Source organism: Betta splendens, chromosome 3 (genome assembly GCF_900634795.4).
Source record: "Betta splendens chromosome 3, fBetSpl5.4, whole genome shotgun sequence".
In the NCBI taxonomy this organism is placed as follows: Eukaryota; Metazoa; Chordata; class Actinopteri; order Anabantiformes; family Osphronemidae; genus Betta; species Betta splendens.
This window is the reverse complement of record NC_040883.2, coordinates 13,748,183-13,771,036: the sequence shown is the minus strand read 5'-3', so window position 1 is coordinate 13,771,036 and position 22,854 is coordinate 13,748,183. Positions and strand designations below refer to the sequence as shown.

The window sequence follows — 22,854 nt, the reverse complement described above, 5'->3', positions numbered from 1 at the left end:
TCTTAAAAGAAATCTTAGTGAGATGATGTTACTGTAACTAAGCAAACCGCTGGGTGGCTGATGTTTCTCTGCTCTTCTGCTCCTCACAAACGTTCCTTTTGACACTATTCGTCATTGTTCAGTCTAGTTGACTTGCAGATATTTCATTATCTTTGACATTCTCCACCCAGCGGGGCACTTTCGAGAACCGGCTGCTGCAGACCATCACGTTATATCGGCTGCAACTCTTTGACAGATGGTTCCTTCATTTTGCTTAGATTGATTTTAATATTTGCTTTGTGTTTTGAGCCACATATTGTTATTCGTGGGTGATGAATCAGCCACCATAAGTATCAGCCTCTACAGCCTTATCGGTCATGTAGAGTACACAGATTCTGGAGACGCTGAACAAATCCTTCTGTCCACATACTGTAGCTGTATATACACTGATCTTACTGATCTGTGAGCCACATGATGCGTGTGCCCCTGCTTGATGATTAAATGATGTTATTGTTCTTAGTTCATCTCGAGCTGCGGTTGAGGTTTAGAACTTTTCATGTGATCTGTCTTCAGTATAGAACAGCTTTCACAGCAGTGGCTCATAAAGAGCCAGTGTGTGGTGCTCTGACATAACCAGAGCGCTACCGCACCACTGCACATTTAGTTATAGGTACGTCTGTATCATTCATGAATTTATGTAAAGATTTAAGGAGACAACAACAAGATATGACTCACAGATGCACTTCAAATAGTAAACTAAGCCTTCAGCAATTTGAGTGGACGGCAATTTAGTCATTGCCTTTTACTTTGAAATTCGCTTACAGTTCTGCTGCTCTGGGAATAAATAGGGTCAGGGAATCTTGTTCTGAAGGCTGATCTGTCCCCACTTGATTTATCAAATTCAAACCGAATCTAAACACGTGGTTAATTTAAAATTATCTTTACAGGCCCATGTTGTGATTCTGGCTTCTAATTCAATACTGAACCAGTCTCCCCGCTGAAAGTGACTTTTTCTGGCACTGTGGTCTCAATTTCATGTCATTTGAACTCGATTAATGCGCGTGCGTAAGAGGGAAGCTGGCAGCGGATGCGTTGCGCACTGTGCGTAAAAGCAAAGCCCTGTATATACCAGACATGGATATCATAAAATCAGAACAATAAAATCACCAGGATGCTTCAGTGCGTTGTTAGAACACATGTGTCAAACAGCTACGGGGTGAAAAACACTGAAACCAAAGCATCGTTACTGACGTCCGTGAGAGGGGAGGCACCGCCTGAAGTCTTCCAGAATCCAGCATCACTTTGGGAAGTGTTCAAACGCGCTCTTATTATTCTCCAACACACGCTCGCTATCACGCTGAACTGAACAGCCGGAACCGATATATTGGGCGGGTCCGGAGGCGCCACGCTGTGAGGAATCAATAGGTGTCGAGGGAGAAGGACGCGCTCTGTGCGCGGCACAGCCACGGGAAAGAAGGACGCTGGCTCCCGGAGGAGACGCGCGCGGCGCAGATGAACGTTCGTGCAATGGCGGAAATAAGTTTTATAATAGGATCCTTCTCTTAAACTATTACTAAGAGCGACTTTGTGGATATTTAATAAAAGGTATGTTGGGGCCGAAAACAGTTGCTCGCAGGAGTCGCTGCGTTTGTTTCTGCTGGTTTTGGGACGTCGTGCGGCTGTAACAGCTGACGCTGAAGCGTCATCCAGGCCACAGAGACCGCGGATAAAACTCTTTTGCGCTTTGACTCCATTGCAGTTAAAATCCCGCACGGAACCACACGATGGACGCGGAGACGATCAACCGGTCTCAGCACAACCCCTCTCTCCTCCACGTGGACTTCAGCCCGTTCAATGACTTCATGGAGGATAACGAGACCAACTCCACCGACGGGGAGCGGAACTTGATGGGCTGCGTTCAGATCCGCATCCCGCAGGAGCTCTTCCTCACGCTGGGCCTCATCAGCCTGGTGGAGAACATCCTGGTGATCTGCGCCACCATCCGGAACCGCAACTTGCACTCGCCCATGTACTACTTCATCTGCTGCCTGGCTGTGTCCGACATGCTGGTGAGCGTCAGCAACGTGGTGGAGACCGTGTTCATGCTCCTCAACGACCACGGCCTGCTGTACGTGCACCCGCAGATGCTGCACTACCTGGACAACGTCATTGACATGATGATCTGCAGCTCCGTGGTGTCCTCGCTCTCCTTCCTGTGCACCATCGCCGCGGATCGCTACGTCACCATCTTCTACGCGCTGCGCTACCACAGCATCATGACCACGCAGCGCGCGGTCGCCCTCATCGTGGCGGTGTGGCTGGCCAGCGTCACCTCCAGCATCCTCTTCATCCTCTACCACACCAACGACGCCGTCATCGTGTGCCTGGTGACCTTCTTCTGCATCACGCTGGTGTTCAATGCCGTGCTGTACCTGCACATGTTCTTCCTGGCCCACGGGCACTCCCGTCGCATCGTTGCCGTCCAGAAAAACAGACGCCAGTCCACAAGCATGAAGGGGGCGATCACGCTCACCATCCTGCTCGGGGTCTTCATCATCTGCTGGGGCCCGTTCTTCCTGCACCTCATCCTCATCCTCACCTGCCCCAACAACCCGTTCTGTAACTGCTTCTTCCAAAACTTTAACCTTTTCCTCATCCTCATCATCTGTAACTCGCTCATCGACCCGCTCATCTACGCGTACCGCAGCCAGGAGCTGCGGAAAACGCTGCAGGAGCTGGTCCTGTGTTCCTGGTGCGCCGAAATGTGACTGAAAATAGTTAACGACAAGGAACAAAATCGGATCAAATTGTTTTTTGAAAAATTCACGTGCACGTTGTATTTGAGGCTGAACTAAGCACTCGCCACTGATGCTCCAGGACTCATAAAGGCTTTTGCATCATGGATACGTTCATCCAAGTTTATTTATTGTTATGCCGCTACCTACCACGTACATTAAGCCTACGTACTGTGAAACTCTGGACATTTATTCCAATAATAAGGTTCAAAGCGAAGGGAGAACCTCATGGATGGGACGGAGTAGGTAATTAAATAAAACGGCCTAAGTGATCATATTTTATTTTTGTTAATAGTGGTTTTTATATAAATTAAATCACATGTTGTTGGTTGAAACAAAATTATATATCTGTCCTTCTTTTAGAATTTTATCTATTATTGAGACATAAAATATATAATTAAATAACATTAAACGTGTTAACTGTATTAATACAGCATCTCGGGCTTCGGTAAACTTCTTGCTGCTTTCTATTAAACCTTAACGTTAGGTTCAATTTTTTTAAACGGAATGTTACTATGTTTTTGGATCTGTTCTATCTGAGTTTGTTTTTATCCGAATTATAGAGACAAAATATCATTGAGAATGACTATGGTGAAAAATGGAATGCACCCTAAAATGAGGTGAAACCATTTTAAACTGTAGCTGCGTGTTTGAATGAAGAATCAAGAGCACATGAATACTGCTGGATGTGGGCCAGAGCCACAGGACCCAGGATGTGAGCGAAGGCATCTAAACGGTAGCTTCCTCCAGGTTTTATACGACTCATTTACATGAACAAGGGCAGTGTCTGAAAGTGTCTGAAAACAGGTGAGACAAGATTCAGATGACCTGTGAGCAGTGTTGTAAGTACAGTGGGTTAAAAGAAATAACTTATATTATAGAACAGGACTGACGTTTAATTATGTAAACGGTTACACTTCAACTTTCGAACAACTGCTCCTCAGTATTGGGTTAAATACACCCAATTAAGACCTGTGTAAAGTTTCTAGTGATGCTTAATTAGATTCTTGTAGGATTTATAGTGTATATCTCTGTTTTAATACAGTAATGCTGTAATACTGTCTGTTGGTAATCAATCTGTGGTGCATCTCAGTGTGTGTCCTGAAGTAAACCTAGTTTAATGCATATTGTAAATGTTGTAGGTAAATGAGGACTTGAAACTGAGTGAATCCAGGTTATGTTCAGTTCAGATACTGCATAAAAACGTTACGTGTAATCCATGGAAATGTTTACACCATGTACCATTGTCTGTAATAAACAGGTCAAATCCAGTTGTGGTTAACAGCATTATTATTGATGACTTTTCCCAGACACTGCGTTTTCTATGATTTCTACATCGATTACCAGTTTGTCATTTAAAAACCACAAATTCTCAAAAAAAGACTTTGCCCACGTCCACAGCTCAGAGCAGCAGTCTGCGCCGTTCGGCACGGAGGGGTGTGTCACAACCTTCAGGTTAAAACGCACCGAGATGCAACGTAGATATATGAAAATATGCAGTACAATATTTGATCTTGTAGACAAAAAGCCCATTGATGTGCAACACAACAGAGACATTTTGGAGATGCTCCGTTTTTAAACTCATGACCAAGTGCAGTAGCTGTGGTGCACAGTACATAACGGCAGGGCAGGGGATTTCCAACTGAAATAAAAATAAATCCTCATGCCGTCCTCAAGGAAGAAATTAAAAACCCTAATTGCTTAAATGAACCCATTGATTGCTCTTCCTAATTTAGTTCACCGCATGCACATAACTGAGAAAAATGACTAGAGTAAATTTTCATCTGGCAGTTTTACTCCGGGACTTTTGTGGTTTTTTTAAGACTAAGCTGGGACAGACATAGGAAGTCAATAAAATCCCTAAACAATCGCTGGTACAGCTGCCAGACAAACAGTTTAATTAAAGGACATCACCTGCATCTGAGAGGTCTAGAGAATTTATGTCCTCCCCCAATCAGACAAAAGAACACTGAGCAAATCCATAAAAGGTTTATTAAAGAGCGTGTGGAGGAGGATGGATTCAAGAACATGTCATACTAAACAGCCCCTCAGTTATCTGTATCCATCAGCTGACCCCTCTTGTAAACCCCTAATTTGATCCAACATCAGCTCAACTGCATTACTCATTCTTTGCATCTTGCTTTACTTATCGTGGCTCTCACTTGTCCGCGTAAAACCAATGTTTTAGCTTAGCAAACATCACAAATTAACAAGACACACATTTCTAATGATGCTGAGAAATCCACATTTCTAATGCCTCATCCCATTAATTAACGCTATGAAGTTTTTGATTTCACAGGACCAAATAAAATGTCACGTGTAGCCACAGGTTGTTGTTTATGATGAAATGTGTTTACTGCCTCAGCTGCACACCTTGTTACGACCTTATGAAGGTTGGATGTAGCTCCGTGCCGTGACAGGGGGGGGGGGGATGGATGCAGCCAGAGGGACTCTGCTCCAAAGTGTGTGACACCTGAGACACAATTACAACAATTAATTTTTCAGTGCAACTAAAAAAAAGCAAAGGGGTCTGGATAATTTCTGAAACCAGTGTATATATGGATGATTAATAGAAAACAGCACAGGCAAGCGTGAACCTGATGACACGCCGCCTGACTGTAATTATTGCAGATTAGCCCCAAACATGGCTGAAATGTGAGGGGAGCAGCGTGCTAACAGTTAGGCCTGGGGTTGTGACTTGGTCTTTCATTTAGCCGCACAAAGCAGCTTTGTTCACAGCTAAGAAAGGTTTTCACCACACAACCAACCACCACACTAAGCCTGTATGACAGTCAGACTTATCCATATTAACCAGAACCCAGTGCTGCCCTGAGGGATGGACACAAATAGAATACATAAACACACCAAAATTAACTCTGACATGAAGACCAGATGATTTTGGATAGAGTTCACAAAGTAAATAAAATATTGAAACCAACCAACAAAATGCAATTTGGAAGGAAGTGTTTTGCAAAGTTTGATTGCTTTGGGGTTTAAAGCAGAGTGAGTGGTGTCGGATCACGCTGTGTCTGCAGACACAGCTTGATCCGAAGGCGTCCTCCAGTGAGTGCAGGAGGCTGCTCACCGCGTCCTGCACAGCGCTTATGACTCTCTGGAGATCTGTCTCATGAGCTGCAGAACGTTTGGCGTCAGACGCTGGGACGCAGGAACTTATGCATGGAACCCAGTGTTCACTAACAGGTTGTTTTTCGACAGGTTGCTTTGCGTCTATTGGTCTGTTTCGCCCCTGTGGCTTATCCTCATTTGCAATCAACCCTATCATTGTTGTGTAATCCATAATGATTGAGTTTGTTGAAGTCCCAAGTGCAGTTAAATCCAGAACCAACCATCAAGGTGAAGTAAAGGTGAGATCCAAGTCAAAAGACCTTTGGTCCGAATGAACATATAGTCTGAGTTTCTTTAAAATCCTGTCTGGGTTTATAGTGTGGAAACTTGTGCTGTAATCAATAAAAGTAATAATGGAGTTTAGCTGTGCTGTTTGTTCTCAGGTCACTAGGTCTGAAGGATGTCTCTCAGAGGGGTCTGGGCCTTCATTTTGATCTAGAGTGTCCTGTTTGGGTGAGGCTAGATGTAAGTAGTGCTGTACTACCTGGAGGTGAAGAGAAAACTTGCATCAAGCAGCCTTACTGTATTAACCACCATCCTGTTTTAAGTGTTTCTGTTAATCTCATTCAGCCTGAGAAGAAGTTATATTGAAGCCAGCGTGTGTAATATATTTTCTGATGTGGTCAAATTTATTTGAAAAAAACAACTTTTGTTGCATAAATTACATATTTTTGCGTCTCAAAGGGAACAGCGATAAACAAAAGATCTTTTTATTACGACCTTTCCCCATTTCTTCCTTCTACGCAAAAGAATCTGGATCATTAAACCTTAGAGACAGATTCTCTGGTGTGTTTAAGCGTCAGTATGCATCAGAATAATCACAATGCAATACATGGTTGTTAAACCTGTTTGCAAGTATAGCAAATATGATGAGAAGAAGGATTGATAATAATATAAAACACAAATTACATGACCTCAAACTACAAAAAAAGCAAATATAGTTTGACTGACAAATGTTTAATGCAACAGGATTTTCATGACTTATCAGTAGTTTGTGAATGAACTAAATGAAATTAAAGAGGATGAATGAATGAATGAATGAATGAATGAATGAATGAATGAATGAATGAATGAATGAATGAGCATTTTGTGTGAAAGCTTGTTTACAGTAGCAGTGAAGCTTCCTTCCCGTGAGTTTCAGACCGAGACGATTTTATGAGCTGCTTTTTCTAAGAAATGCAGATGGGCTGCGTTCATGGTGGTAAGTTAGCGGTCAGTTCGTATCTTCTTCTGTTTCTTTGTGTTCTGTCCACTGGTCTGAATATTAGTTCCAGCAGGAACCATATAATTAGAATTTCCAAGAAATGACAAAATGCAAACAACGATTTCCAGTCATGTTATAAACTATCATAAAGGATGTCTACAGCTGATATGGACGTTTTCACACTAACTTTATATGCTTGCCGTCCCATGCAGCTTCACAACTTCACAACCTATTTACTTCACATTACTCAACTTATCCGCTACTTAACTGTTGCTGTAATGATTATTTCTTCTCCTGTTGGAAAAAAAAGGCCGTTAAGGTCATCGGGTCCTGTTATACTGTGGTTTACACAAGCTGTGAGTGACGATTGCTGCTTCACAAGTAAATCACAGGTCAATTTATCAACCCTGTATTTAAGCACATTTTAGTTCATTCTGTGTTGTTGACATTATACTGTAGCAGCATAAATGGAGTACTGTAAGTGAATGAAATCTTTATATTTACAGTATAGGTTGTAGTTGAGCTCAACTAAGTCTTAATGGACTCAAATAAGCACCATTGTTTCCCAATACCCAGGCTAAAAGCTTGATGATCATGAGGTGGAAGGTACTGTGCGAGCATTTCATAACACAACAATGTGACTATCCGTTGGTTTTTCTACTAATATCTGGTAAAGTAGGGTCGCTGTTTAACAACAGGAAAGTCTGCAGCGCACAAGACTTGGAACCGCTCGCAGAAAGAACACCGCGTCCTTATCTTAAATGAGTGATCGAATCAATTATCAATAATTACACACACAAAACCGCCACTTGTTACAGGTTCGGAAAAATACGTGATAATATCTAATGAGATTTTTAGATTTTATCATTAGCGCGATCTCATAACTCAATCATTGAATTGTTTTACAGGCCTTTTACGTCAGGGAGGCGTTTGAAGGACCTCTGGTTCCTGACGGCCCTTGGACGAAGCTCAACGTCCCCTTTACCGGAAGACAATAAAACAAATTTCAAAATAAGGTTGTGTAAGCGTCAGCTAATGTAGCTAACTTATTATCCCACGTTACTGTGCAAGAAAAAAATAAGCCACATTATGTTTTATTTAATATTTGACTAATGCACACATGGCAGAAGATGCATTTTTACTTACATCTTAGCTCCTCATATTTATCTTGTCAATGGTACGCCGAAAAGTTTTATTTTGAAAATATGATTCAAAAATTACCATTTGTATCACAGATAACTTGACATTTTTGCCTTGTGATGTTGCTGATGTCAGAGACAAAACAGCACGGTGGTAACAGCTTGTTTCGCCGACAAAACATGTTTTACAGCTGCTGGTTCCGTGGTAGCGTATGAGGTCAACAACGTGGTAAGCTAGCGACCAGACCGAGCCGTGACATTAGCCAGCGTTAGCATTAGAACCACACGACTGGTGTGTTTTCAAAGCTAGCCTTGGTTAGCTAGCAAGCGGCAGCGCGTTGTTGACATCTGTGTGGCTGATGTCACTGTGGCAGCTTAACCTTATAACTTTTACTCATATCTTTGGTTTTCAGCATATTTAGGCCGTTAAAATGAAAACAAAGTCGACATCAACAGACGACTGTCAACAGCAGCCGTTGTTTGTCCCCATGTGCTGAGACCAGTGTATGATAAAAGTGTGAATGAAAAAGTCTGTGTCGTTTGTTCAAAATACGTCTTATTGACGCATTTTACTGGGATCTTCCGTTTAAGTCTACATGCATCTTCCGCATTAGCGTCAATTTATACGTCCGAGAAACAACTAGGATGTTATTGATGTTTCTGGAGGATCATGCGTCTGGTTATGACAGAGAGCATGCATTTGAAATTACTTCGATTTCTTCTGATTTTTCAAATACAAAGATAAATTTTATTGTCACTATTTTTACTTACAGAGGCACAATGAGCAATTAACATTAAGACACTATTTTATTAAGCAGTACGCTTTTTTTTACTGTAGGTCAAGGGTGGTGTTTTACTTCCAAACAACTCATGAATCAATCAACCACACAAGAAACATTCACCAGCATTGTTTTGTCTGCTGTAGATGTAGCCGATGAAATGGAGTATGATGAGAGACTTGCGCTTTTCCGCCAAACCCGCCTCAATCCCTTTGATCGAGGAGAGGAGGAAGATGGTCCCCAGGAAGGCAAGACGCCTCCACAGCACGGTAACGTGGTCTCAGGTTCACAATGTCACTTTTCTCACCTGGACATCCTCGGTAGCTCTGAGCCTACATTATTGGCAGCACACTGGCCCAAGTGGATAACATGGGTCAGATGTTAAGTGACACTCCAATGGAAAAACACAACCACGCTCAGATTAGCATTTTATTGGCACACTCACTAACACTGCACATGTGCACCATCTTTTGCAAAGAAATAGTAGTTTATGTATGTATATTATTCATCTCAGTTAGGACTGTGATACAAACCTCCACAGACATTAGACACCACATTCTTAATCATGGTTTGTTTTGTTTGGGGTGCTACAGTAATCACAGTACAATACAGTTGATCATGAAAAAAGACAGTTTCTTGTGGTCGTGTGTTTTAATTTAGAGATTATAGTTACTGCTTGTCTCAGTGTCTTACAGTACGTGGGCATTTTAATTGACACTAAGACAGTGTCAGAGTGACACCTAGCTGGTACTGGCTCACCCACTGCTGGCAGCAACTCTCTCTACAGTGATTTTACCAGATGTCCTCAAGCAATGAACATGTCATATTAGTCACTGTTGTCTGAAACCTTCTTTAAAACTAAGGTCATGGATAAGGAAGTTGGACCTACTGCAACTCAACCAGAGGAAATGAAAAGCATAAGTGCAAGCCCCACTTTAGTAACACTTCCTGTATTTTAGGATTCTGGAATAAAAGCTGTTTTGGTTAAACTATAGAAACTCACAAACAAACCTACAGTAACGCACTGGTAGCTGCGCTGCTTTGAGTACTTCTTTGCTGCTACTCAGAAGTTCAAGATGTTTTGCTCTGAGGTGTATGCAGGTAACAACAATATTTTATCACTTCTTTTGAATCTTTACAGATAAATTGGAAGATTTAGTTTTATTTCTTTTATTTATGTTTCATTCAGATTTTCAGTTCAACTTTGTCTAGTGATTGTGATCTACTGTATGTTCAGTTAAGTGTGACTTCAACATAACGTATCAAGACTGGCTAGAAACTAGCTGCTTAACATAGTGCAGTGCTTAGTTGGTAAAAAAAAAACAACCAAATATTTTAGATAAAGTGAGGCATGTCTTCAAAGGGTAATATGTTTTAATTGTCTTGAATAAATTTTAATGTCTTAATTAAAACCGTAAAGGCAGTGTAACATCACTCACCACTCTAAAGGTCATTTAGCTTGGGGAGTAATGGCTGTAATCACAGGAGTCGTCAATCCTTTCTCCTGTTTTGGTTACATATTACCAGAACCGATATAACACTTACCTGTGAATTTCACAGTAGTCCTTCCTGTGACTTCTAAAGTGGTAGGTCAGAGTCTACGGATTCCCTTGAGTGAGTCATGTGTTTAAAATCAACATGTGTGACTGAGTGCGCCCACAAAGCACAGCAGTGCTTTATGCTTCGTTGTCCTCTTTTTAGAATCAAGACCCGAGCTGTTCCCTGGGACCAGAAACCACAGTTCAGATCGGACCATGGACCTTGGTCTAGCTGAGGACCACTTCTCAAGGCCTGTGGTAAGTAAAGCTAATGTTGCACTGCCTCAACGTCACGTAGTGCATCACAAACAATTTTAAAATGAGAGAGTGGTTTCATAAAAAGCATCGTCTGCTCTCACACTTTATGTTTTGATCTCTTTTAGGATTCGTTTGTGGCGTCTGATATTGAACAACTGAAACTGGCCATAGAGGAATGTAAAAAGTTGATCCTGGAGCTGCCAGAACATTCAGAGAGACAGAAGGACACTGTAGTGAAACTTATCCACCTTCGTCTAAAGCTGCAGGAACTCAAGGTTTGGAACCGAGGGTTGGATGATGTGATACAATATCATACTTGTAGATGGTGCCTCAGTTGTAGTGTACAGTATATAGACTGTTTATGTGTATATGGAAAATTTGTTTTGTTACATCCTCTCCACGTGTCTGTGAAGGTTCTGCTTCTTCCACTTTCCAGTCAAAGGCTGGGTTCTGACTGACTCTCTGGATCAGCAGGTCTATGAAACCTGTGAAGTCATTAAGTTGTCACACTGAACTAATCACCCATGGGTGGGTTCAGTAGGTGTTCTACCTCATTTTGATGTGTGCTAGTGATAGTATCAGAGCTTAAGTGTCAACAACTGTGAAACCACCTGGGTAGTGATGGCAGAACTTTATTGTAATTGTCAGATAGATTATGCCTTAGGCCTTATGCCTTCTCTGTTGAGAGGATCATTCAGTTTTTACATGCATAATCTATTTGACACCTCAGTGTATTTAGTCATCTTTCCTGTCCAGCATAGAACGTTTCTGTCCTCAAAGGACAGGCGCAGATTGATTGCTGAATTCTGTTCTGAGGATTCGAGACGTTTATGTTGTACCATGTGTTTATGAAGCTGCGGTTCAGTTTTTCCTATCTGCAGATCTCACTGATGCAACTGTCTCTATGGCAAATAGGCCATGTACTGTATCAGACTTATTACTGCAGACTTACTTCCTGTCCTCTGAAAGGATCCTGAGGAAGATGAGCCTAATCTGAGAGTCCTGCTAGAGCATCGCTTCTCCAAAGAAAAGAGCAAGAGTGTAAAACAGACCTGTGACAAGTGTAGCACTATCATCTGGGGCCTCATTCAGACTTGGTATACCTGCACAGGTGGGAGACATTATTTAGTGTACAATATTGACTCTAATAATCGGACAATTTGTTTTTAGGTTTACCATTTAGTTTTATTTCCTAAAGCACTACAGTAAACATGGTCAACAATATCCACCAGGTATGGTGGCATGTTATCTAGTGTGAATACTCTATCTCTTTCAGGTTGCTATTATCGTTGCCATAGCAAGTGTATGAACCTGATCACCAAGCCCTGTGTAAGGTCAAAGGTCAGCCACCAGTCGGAGTACGAGCTCAGCATCTGCCCTGAGATAGGATTAGACCGCCAAGACTATCGTTGCTCAGAATGTCGCACACCTATTTCACTGAGTGAGTATGAAACACTTTTTATTTTATGTATTTTAGCCTTTTTAGTGTTACACCTTTACTATAACCCTATTTGTCCTAAAGGAGGTGTGCCAAGTGAAGCCAGACAGTGTGACTACACGGGTCAATATTACTGCAGCACCTGCCACTGGAACGACACAGCCATCGTCCCAGCACGAGTCATCCACAACTGGGAGTTTGAACCACGCAAGGTACAGTAGTGTCTGCAAAACATTACTTTTCATTTGCTTAGTCTTTTATATAACAATTAATTTCATTTCTTGACCAACTTTCTGAGTATGATACTGCAGCGTAGTTGATACTGCACGGGGACAGCAATAGAGTAAGTCCGAAATAGGTGCCAGACAGGAGAAGGTTGTAAATTCAGGTCAGATGACGTCCATTCGACCCAGCCAGGCTGTCATACAGTGTCTCCTTTTCAGGTTTGTCGCTCTTCATTACGCTACCTGGCCCTGATGATGTCACGACCTGTGCTACGACTGAAAGAAATCAATCCGCTGCTGTTTAACTTTGTGGAGGAACTGGTAGAGATCAGAGTGAGTAGCTTCACTTATTACTGCTCTATAAAATATCCTGAGAAATGTTTGAGGAGTTCTAATTAAACCTGTTGCAAACATCTGCCATTGTAATTAATTTGGTTGATAGTTTATGTTCTCAATAGTTTTTATCCAATTTGTGTTTCCCTGCACAGAAACTTCGTCAAGATATTCTGTTGATGAAACCCTATTTTATTACCTGTAAGGAGGCAATGGAGGCTCGGCTACTGCTACAGGTAAGAATCTACAGTATTCATAATAAGTCCAAATGGTATTCATATCCACTCTAAAATAGTAACATCTCTGAGGTCCAAGAGTTCTGTTCAATGGCAACTGCCCTGTGAAGAACCAGCCCGTTTGGGGTTGAATAATACAATTTAACAGTGCCACCGTGTGGTGGAATTGGTACCTTGGAACTGGGACTGTATGAGGCTGCAAAAACCTTCAGTGTTTCAGAATCAATCTGTGTGAGCTCAGACCTCTAGGTTCACTGTTAAGTGCTTTCTGTTTTCAGCTACAAGATCGACAGCACTTTGTGGAGAATGATGACATGTACTCACTACAGGATTTGATTGACATCTCCAGTGGCAGACTCAGCTGTTCGCTTACAGAGATCCACACGACTTTTGCTAAACACATTAAATTAGACTGTGAGGTGAGCTCATGCTTTCAACACAAAGCACAATAGCACAGTAGACAGCCTCTGTTTGTATGACCTGTGACTTACATATAGTATGTGTATAATTAAGTAGTAGCAATTGTGAATCTCAAAAGAAGTGAAACTTGACCTTCTCACCCGTTTTCTTTGTGTGTTGTGCATGTGCAGCGGTGTCAGGCCAAAGGATTTGTGTGCGAACTGTGTAAGGAGGGAGACATCCTGTTCCCTTTCGACAGTCACACCTCAGTCTGCAGCGACTGCTCTGCTGTCTTCCACAGGTTAGTCCTCCAGCCAACCAATTATGTTTTTGTTGCTCGAACTGTATTTGTAAAAGAGAGTACTTTGCCTCATATTTTCTGGAGACGGATACCAAAAACATGTAGTTAGTGGGCTAAACTTGTTTTAGATAATGAGTTAATATAGAAAATGAGAATACTGTAAAAACACATCACCAAATGGATAATGCTAATAAATGTTAGCCAAAATGCTTGACTATTTGTTTTTATGTGTATTGCTCACTTTAGAGATTGTTACTATGACAACTCAACAACTTGTCCACGATGTGCCCGGATGACTGAGCGCAAGCAGGATCCTGAGTCTGATGTTCAAGGCTAACTCTGGGGAGGTCCAAGCAATGTTAATGGATGTTGCACTTTTCCTCTATGTCTGGTTTGGTTTGTGCGTATGTTGGTACTGCAGCCATCTTCCTCTTGCGGTGCACTACATTATGAAGCAGGGTACTAACAAACCCAGCTGGAAATTAAAAACACATTAATACTGGAACTGGGTGTACTGAACACAGTTTGTATGTTGTGTGAATGATGTGCATTCGTGTGTATCTGCTTGTATAAATGTAAAGATACTATATAAAGGCCATCAGTAGGTGATTGTGCATGCCGGAGTTGTTTAGTAGTTTAAACATCGGCCTCAGTTAACCTGCAGTGAGCTGCCAATGTTGCTGAATTTAACCAAAAGGTTCCAGTTGATTTTTTTTTAGTTTAAATTTTTTTTATTATTACGACAAATCATTCCAACATTCTTCAGCATTAGTGATTGACCCTTTTTGCTGCTCTGTGATTGCCAAGCATCATTCACACCACAGTCCACCACAAATACAAAGTCCACATTTTGTTTGATAGGAAATTGAGTAAATCTGGGATCACTGTGTGATCATGACATTATTATAACCTTTTTTTAATCTGAAGTTAGCCACTAAATCTAATGCAGTTTAAACTAACCTTTTTACGTTGTTTGCTTATTTAACCTACTTGCACCTTAACATAGCATAGACTTTATCATTGGCTACCCACTTAGATATTAAGAATTATTTAAACATTTGTGTTTTCATACAGTCATTAAAGCCATAGTTTGAAACTTTGGTGCTCATATTGGCAAACCCAGACATAATCAAAGCATGTCATGAAAGTACTTTTACTTGTAAGTATCATTTAACTGTGAAAGAAAAGGAAAACAGGAGTTTAATGTGATTTTCTTTTATTCAGTTTGATCGGGGTTTAACCCAGTTCACTTCAGTGTGGTTTGTGGCAAATAGATGTCAGTACCCATGAACATTGTGTGCCTATTCAAACATCCACTTACACTAATCAACATGTTAATTGTTTCAGTCTTAAAGTACTTGTAGTACGTTTTGTCAGGAGATGACAAAGATGGTGACAAGTAAATGTTCTTATGTGACCTAAATTATTTGTTTTAAAATAATGAGTTTTTTTGGCTGTGTTTTCTTTCAGCATGACGTACTGTTTTTAAATTATTTTTTGAACTAAAGGACACATGGTGTTGCTAAAAACCATGTCCTGTTAAGTCATGTGGAGTCATGCATGAATAAATGGAGCAATGAACTAAAGCCTGTGCGTGTTGTTACTACGAAACCGAAGAACTACATAAGCATCAAAATAATATAGGATTTGTTATAGCTGTAAGAACATTAGTTGGTAAAAATATCTTGCCCATATAAAGCATATGAAGCCATATATGGCAAATATTTAGTTTACTCAGTGTTATGTAATTATCATGTAATGAAGTGGATTTAGATTTGAGATTAAAAATAAATCCAATTCTTTCACCGAATTCCTGTCAGGAAGTTGTTTATTTTGTCCTCCTTCCTCACAGTTCTCTTGCGTAACTCGAAGTCTCGCGAGACACCGGTGCGCGTTTAAAGTGACCCCACTACGTTTGTTGACGTTTCGCCGAAGTCTGATCCAGTGAAGTCGAAGATGGGTGTCCTCTCTGTGAGTGCGGGCATCTTTCGGAACCAAGCACGGGCTGTTCGGACCTGGAACCAGGACTTCTCCACGTTAACAGCTGCTTTTCAGCACAGCAGCGCGTCGCACTCGGTACGATGCCAATTATTTCATTTGTTGTTTAACTACATGTAACTGTCTGACATCATCTTTAAAAGGCTTGGATGCAAATTTTATTTTCTCAGACGCGTCTTGCATTATTTGTCTCTTAATATGGCGTTGTCTGTACAGTAGATGAGCAGTCAGATCTGATGTTGAGAAGAACTCGTTTCCTCAGCGCGCACAGAAAACTTCCCCCATGTTAAACAAACAACCAGCGCATCTTCCCTCAGCTGTTTGTTCTCCCACGATATGTGCGTTTGATGATGTTGAGTCTATACGTGGTTTCCTTAGTTTCATAATGTTGTGTATGAAGGAGTAAATGCGGTTACTGGCATTTCTTTTTATTAATGATTTAATATGCAATATTCATTCCTAAAGTTAATTTAAGGAGTTTTTTTAAATAACAGCTGAACACATTTTACGGTGGAGATTAACCTGAAGCATTTTTTATTTAACGTTAATAATGTTTCACACTCAGATATTTTGCACTATATGACAATGAAACATTCATCAGTGTTTGTGGCCTTTGAGAATAAACTAATCTAATATTATATACACACAGGTTGCGTCACACAGGTCATGAAAGTTAATAGTATCCGGGGTTTACTGTTTAGTGTCTGTTTACGTGTGTGGTGTAAGTGGGTTATCTGCGACAGTGTTGCCAAGACTTAATAAAATTGGGTTAACTGTGACGGAGCCCAGAGTGCTCAGGTCCTAATGAGGCTTTGTGTGTCTATTACACAATGTTGTGTGGAGTTACACTGCTAAGGTATTAATCATGCAATCGTTATTTCAGACGAAGCCACTGATCCTGAGGAAATGTGGAGGGTTTTACGCACACAGTTTCTCACTCATTCGGCCACTGAGCTCAGACAAACCACCAAGAGGTACAGTAATGGTCCTCCTAATGCTATTACTCTGTAATCTTGTTAAATTAGTGCAAACACAGACCTAAAGCCTTTCTGCTCAGTGTGAGGCATTTACTTCCTTATACCTCACTCATATGTCATATTGGGTAAAACCAGTGACTGTTGTGGTGTGTGTTTTCCGTTGAATTTGTTTAGGTCTTGAAAAGCTCCTTCCAAAGAATGAAGAAAGAACTGCGCTCAATAAATCAGTGGGAGGTAAGTAAAGTGTATTGTTAATAGAAACATCTCTGGTACACGGTCCTTTTTGTCGTCTGTGGTGAATGATGTATTTTATGGTACTATTTAGATGAAAATACCAAAGAGCACAAACCAGGTGGAGGTGAAAAGCTGGACACGAATCACAACGAGGACAAAAGACACAGAGGAGAGAGAAAGCAAGAATCACACTGGTGGAGACGCTTCAAGGTGCAAATGGCCAGATTCTGAAGACTGTTTCTAGCTTGATCCAGCGGTTTGTTTTATTAAATTTTATTTACAGTATATTATATATTATTTTATTATATAGTTAGTGGCAGTAAAACCTGTCTTTATGGCATTCTTATTTATTATAACTCTTTGTGATAAAAGAAATATTTCAGCTGATTTATAGTGCATAGTGTTGTTATCGACGCCACATCAGTGCTAAACATAAGCAACCTTTGTAAAGTTTGACACCGTTACCCAGAAAGCATTGTGACAGAACAACGGTGCCGTACCGCGAGCGTAGCTGGGATTCATTTTGAAAGACATTATACTGCACCATCAGCCACGTTGCTGTAGACTGACTCCTTAAGCACTAGCATGCTGACACCATCTATAACCAGGCACTCCTTTAACTGCCTCATGTCTAACTGCACCACTTTGTGTAACAGCAGGACTTTCCATTGGATGAAACAACACTTCGGAATGTCGCTGTTGGAGCAGCAGGAATGGCCTCAGCCTTTTTCTACTTCTACTTCCGAAAGACAGGAGTCCAGATCTCCTGGAAGGACTTTGTGCAGCGCTACCTGAGCAGAGGCTTGGTAGGAGAAGGAGGTTATTCTAATTTGAAGTGTTCTCCTATGGACACATTTGTCTTTGAGAATATGTAAAAATCCTCTTGGTCCTTGTGCCACACAGGTGGGTCACCTGGAGGTGGTCAACAAACAGTACGTCAGAGTAATTCCTGCACATGGAGTAAACACATCAGACGTGGTAAGTCAGATAAAATGCTGCAATGTTGTTCATTGGTTTTTGTATTAATCAGTCACAAAATGATGGCTCATATGGAGTTTTACCAGGCTGTGATCAAATTCCCTTCAACTTTAAATATGTAGGTAAATGTATTGTATCAATGTTTTGTTTCAGGACTATTTGTGGTTCAACATTGGCAGCATTGACTCATTTGAACATAACCTGGAGATGGTTCAGCAGGAAATGGGTCTGAATTCTAAGAAAAAGGTCCCTGTACTCTACACCAGTGAAAATGAGGCGTGAGTGACCAGAGCTTTCTGATTTGGTACATGGTCAATGTGCACATCTGTCTCCTGGTGTGATTTAGTTCTTTTCTTTATACAACAGCAATCTCATTTCGAACGTCCTCCCACCGTTGCTTCTTCTGGGTCTTGTACTGTTCGCTCTACGTCACGGACCACTGGCTGGTAGACGAGGCGGAGGTCGAGGAAATCCCTTGAGCATCAGTGAATCCAAAGCCAGGGTTGCAAAGGAGAAGATCTGTGTGCGTTTCAAGGACTTTGCAGGGTGTGAGGAAGCCAAACAGGAGATTATGGAGTTAGTGAACTTCTTGAAATATCCGCGTCGGTACAAGAACCTTGGAGCCAAGATCCCAAAGGTTTGCCTCTTTGCAGAATGGGTGAATTAAGACATTAGCTGTAGTTATAGGCGTTTTTGTAATATACATTTTAACATGCAGCACTGTGTCGATCTTGTCCTCAGGGCGCTTTGCTATCAGGACCACCGGGAACTGGGAAGACCTTGCTCGCTAAGGCCACTGCAGGAGAGGCCAACGTTCCCTTCATCAGCGCCAGCGGCTCCGAGTTCCAGGAAGTGTTCGTCGGCGTGGGCCCCGCAAGGGTCAGTGGGGGGGCCGCAGGCAGGGCTCCTCATGTTCATGTAATGTGCTTAATGATTCCCGTCCCACACCAGATACGGGACATGTTTGCTGTGGCTCAGAAACACGCCCCCTGCATCCTGTTCATCGATGAGATCGATGCCGTCGGCAGGAAGAGGGGCGGGGGCAACTTGGGCGACCACAGCGAGCAGGAGAGCACCCTCAACCAGCTGCTCGTGGAGATGGACGGTAGCCAGCGATGCGGATCCTGTCGGTTCCTGGACGTGCGCTTCGTTCCTGGGGTAAAGCCTCCGTCTCTTCTTCACAGGGATCAACAGCTGCTCCAACGTGATCGTGTTGGCCGGCACCAACCGGGCAGATGTCTTGGATCCGGCTCTAATGAGGCCTGGCCGCTTTGATCGACATATACACATAGGTAAGGGGAACCCCTGGTTCCATTCCATGCCTGCGTCTGTGTTCTGAGGACCCTCTCACCAAAGACATACGTCCTACTTTTCATTTCTTTCATGGTGGTGTTTTATTAGATTTTCTGTTCTTTTGTGGTGATGGGCTGTGTTATGATCGACAGCATGTGTGGCTGTGTGCTTTAATCGCTGCGCTTCCCTTTTTCTGTCTGCTCATGTGTAATCAGTTTTATGCCAGCTGAATAATGGATAATGGATAATGGTGGGCTGGGCAGTTCTCTGGGTCCCAGTGAGAACACTGGCTTTGTATAAAAGAAGGATTAGATAACTGGAGGCCACCATGAGGGATGGGACCCACCGCTCCTTTGTGTGGTTCAGTTTCTCTGTTCCTCTCGCTTTTCTTTTGCCATGTATAAACTCTTGGTGAGAGGCCCTCACCTAATAAATAGGCATGGTGCTTGTTGTCGTGCTCATTAATTCTTGTATAACGTGTTACATCCAACGTCAGACCATGGGCAACAATAAGTGGCCTGTAATTGTGCTGTAATAAGGTGGTGTTGAGGATTAATTATGCAAACAATTTCTAATCAAAGCGCAAGATTAACCAGTGTCTGGGTCTCAGACGTAATGAGTCTGTCAAATGCACTTTCACACACTTTCACCCACGTTTGCATCATTCTCAGGTCACTATAAGGACACACCTGTAAGATCAGGATCATTCACATTGAGAAGACATTCCACCGAGTTGTATTTCAACCTAGCAGCTTGTACAAATGCTTCAGTAAGATTCCTGTGTGAAGACATGACCTCCTTTTCTCTTACTTCACTCAGCCCTATAGGCTTTAGTTTTAAACACAGCAGGTTCTGGATCAGACGTGACCCAGTAGCCCTAAACTCTTTACTGTTTGCTTCTTTATGGTTGACACAGGTCCACCGGATGAAAAGGGCAGGGCCTCCATCTTCAAGGTCCATCTAAGATCTCTTAAGCTGGACTCCGGTATAAAACTAGAGGCTTTGTCCAAGAAATTAGCCGCACTAACCCCAGGTTTTACTGGTGAGACATGTTTATTTGTAATAATTTACTGACTAATCTGCTCTCGATGTGGTAAATCACATCTTACTTTGGCGTCTTTGCGTGTTTTAGGGGCTGATATTGCTAATGTGTGTAACGAGGCTGCTCTAATAGCAGCACGTCACCTTGACCAGCGGGTTGGTATGAAGCACTTTGACCAGGCCTTGGACAGAATTGTTGGAGGTAAGATATCTGACAAGTTATGCACATTACGACAGACTAAAATTAATCAAATCCCTTTTAATAAGTTGTCTCTTCACATTGTAATCCCTAATTAAATTTACTGTAAGTGTGTGTTTCTTTGCATTAATCAAAGGACTTTTCGTGTCCCTCCTTGTTTTCAGGCCTAGAGAAGAAGAACCAAGTACTGCAGCTTTCAGAGAAAACAACGTTGGCCTATCACAAGGCTGGACATGCTGTTGCCGGCTGGTTCCTAGAACACGCAGACCCCCTGCTCAGGGTATTTCAACCCTTTCCTTCCTGTTTATGTTCACGTTGTTGCTTCTGCAGCTCTTGCATAATCATCTTTGTTTTTACTCTCCACAGTGAAAGAAGGATTTGTGCAAACTGTTATATTTATAGTTACAGTGTTAGTATTTTTTTTTCCTTTTTAGATGTCTATTGTTCCCAGAGGCAAAGGTTTGGGCCATGCACAGTATCTGCACAGGGAGCAGCACCTGTTCACCCAGGAGCAGCTGTTTGACAGAATGTGCATGATGCTGGGGGGTCGAGTGGCCGAGCAGGTTTTCTTTCAGCGAGTCACCACTGGAGCACAAGATGATCTGAGGAGGGTCACCCAGTCTGCCTATGCACAAGTAATCACCACCGTCCACACACAGGCCGCCCATGAGGACAGAGTCTACCAACTGCTGTGCTGATGATTGGACCTGGAAATCATGAAGTGTTTCCTGCCTTCGTATTTTAGGTTGTACAGTTTGGAATGAATGACGCCGTTGGCCCGGTTGCTTTTGACGTTCAGCCGGGCAGCGTGGTGTCAGAAAAGCCCTTCAGTGAACCTACAGCCCAGCTCATAGACCAGGAGGTGCGCGTGCTCATAGACGCTGCGTTCCAGCGAACGCTTCAGCTGCTCAGTGAGAAGAAGGAAATGGTGGAGAAGGTGAGAAGAAAATGATTATTTGTAAAACTACTGTGTGTGCTGTTCTCCTGCTACTGTATTGGTTTTGTGCCTGTTCATGTGTTGCAGGTGGCAAAACGCCTGCTGGAAAAGGAAGTTTTGGACAAGTCAGACATGGTGTTGCTGCTGGGACCTCGCCCCTTTCAACACACGTCCTCAGTTGAAGACGCTGTGGATGATTTGGAGGAGTGTGAAGAGGATGCCTGCCTGAACGCGGGTCAGAACTGGGCCTGGAACAAGTCTAAAGGTGATGAAAAGCTGCCGAATCAGCAAAATAAATCTTCCCTTTACATGTAGATGGACACAGACACATGTAAATATAAAATATTATGCAATGTGCAACTACTCTGTTATATGTAGTGGTGTTCCTACAGGATGAAATCTGAAATGTTTGAGGCATTTATTCCACTGGACGTGCCTTCCACACGCTTTCTTCCATCTCCCAGTGCAATAACACTGACAAATGCATTGTGCCACTGCACACTAACAGGTGGAACGTCTATGCCAGGTACCATGTTATATATGATATATATATATATACATATATATATATATAAAATGAGTCTCATCATTTGCATCCACCTTTGCAATAAATATAAATTAATAATTGTGAATTATCTCAGGCACCACTTAATTGTGCTGGTGGGTGAAGAGATGTTTTTATGAAAAACGTTTCTTTCTTAAATCCAGGGTTCAGTTTGTTTTTGTTTGCCAGAATCAGCCCAGTTGTTCACATCACTAGCTGAGGTGATGCTGTATCTAGATTGTCTGATGCTGAAACCACCTGAGCGTTGTGATCTGGTGAAGAACCACGCTTTTTAAACTACAGTACAGTGCAGTACTTACACTACCTCCCAGGACAACGATCAGAAGCAACAATGAGTTATGTCAGAATCAACATGTAGCTTATTTATCTACTGTATTCAGATCACTGACGTTTCTGTCTGTGACACAAAGAAAGTCGTTTAAACCAGGTTGGACATTTACAGATGTTATATTAATGGAGGTAGATGCAATTATCACAGATTTCTCTATGTACATATATGTATATGTTTGTACACAAATTATATAAATGTGAAATATTATTTATTTCGCACATGCAAGCGTCTTTAGCTGCTGTAGAGACGTCTTATCAGTCACTTATCAGTGTGTTTGAAAAACACTCCTTGACTTCACTCGTGTAATTGCAGCCTAAAATAATCATCCGTGCTCAGGGTGCTTTACTGTATGTGTGCTTTTCTATTGCCTGTCAATGTGTCGCTTTTGCTTCATGAATATTGATTTTTAGAAGAGCTCTGATGATTATTGATATTACACCAGCATATAAAGCCAAATAAAACAGGACACGTGCAGCACCATCATTAAACAGTTTTACTTTCCACCGCCTTGTCTCGTTTGATAAACCAACTTTTCTTTAGGGACAAATTCAC

At 42.0% G+C, this 22,854-nt stretch overlaps 3 protein-coding genes across 6 annotated transcripts; all 3 read left to right on the top strand.

Annotated features, from left to right (window-relative positions):
• The first annotated feature begins 1,494 nt into the window (after window positions 1–1,494).
• On the top strand, window positions 1,495–4,045 carry mc1r (melanocortin 1 receptor). Its single transcript, XM_055507453.1, has 2 exons — window positions 1,495–1,584; window positions 1,739–4,045. The coding sequence occupies exon 2, from the start codon at window positions 1,764–1,766 to the stop codon at window positions 2,745–2,747; it is 984 nt and encodes a 327-aa protein (XP_055363428.1). The 5' UTR covers window positions 1,495–1,584; window positions 1,739–1,763; the 3' UTR covers window positions 2,748–4,045.
• Window positions 4,046–8,314: 4,269 nt separating this feature from the next.
• def8 (differentially expressed in FDCP 8 homolog) lies at window positions 8,315–15,335 on the top strand. 2 transcript variants are annotated; one of them, XM_029144223.3, is made up of 12 exons: window positions 8,315–8,472; window positions 9,169–9,291; window positions 10,724–10,818; window positions 10,944–11,093; window positions 11,788–11,929; window positions 12,095–12,259; window positions 12,344–12,468; window positions 12,700–12,813; window positions 12,969–13,049; window positions 13,328–13,468; window positions 13,640–13,749; window positions 13,996–15,335. In XM_029144223.3, exons 2-12 carry the CDS (start codon window positions 9,183–9,185, stop codon window positions 14,084–14,086), a joined length of 1,323 nt encoding a protein of 440 aa, XP_029000056.1. In that variant the 5' UTR covers window positions 8,315–8,472; window positions 9,169–9,182; the 3' UTR covers window positions 14,087–15,335. The 2 variants fall into 2 exon arrangements, with proteins under 2 accessions (XP_029000056.1, XP_029000055.1); XM_029144222.3 differs by having other exon boundaries at window positions 12,341–12,468.
• A 310-nt stretch (window positions 15,336–15,645) lies between these two features.
• Window positions 15,646–22,803, top strand: LOC114852107 (AFG3-like protein 1). 3 transcript variants are annotated; one of them, XM_029144216.2, is made up of 17 exons: window positions 15,646–15,825; window positions 16,631–16,721; window positions 16,899–16,958; window positions 17,050–17,168; window positions 17,618–17,764; window positions 17,862–17,936; window positions 18,090–18,214; window positions 18,303–18,573; window positions 18,678–18,815; window positions 18,888–19,041; window positions 19,121–19,228; window positions 20,146–20,271; window positions 20,362–20,472; window positions 20,634–20,749; window positions 20,904–21,104; window positions 21,215–21,406; window positions 21,494–22,803. In XM_029144216.2, exons 1-17 carry the CDS (start codon window positions 15,706–15,708, stop codon window positions 21,719–21,721), a joined length of 2,382 nt encoding a protein of 793 aa, XP_029000049.2. In that variant the 5' UTR covers window positions 15,646–15,705; the 3' UTR covers window positions 21,722–22,803. The 3 variants fall into 3 exon arrangements, with proteins under 3 accessions (XP_029000049.2, XP_029000050.1, XP_029000053.2); XM_029144217.2 differs by having other exon boundaries at window positions 15,647–15,825; window positions 17,615–17,764; XM_029144220.3 differs by lacking the exons at window positions 15,646–15,825; window positions 16,631–16,721; window positions 16,899–16,958 and having other exon boundaries at window positions 17,077–17,214; window positions 17,615–17,764.
• The last annotated feature ends 51 nt before the right edge of the window (window positions 22,804–22,854 follow it).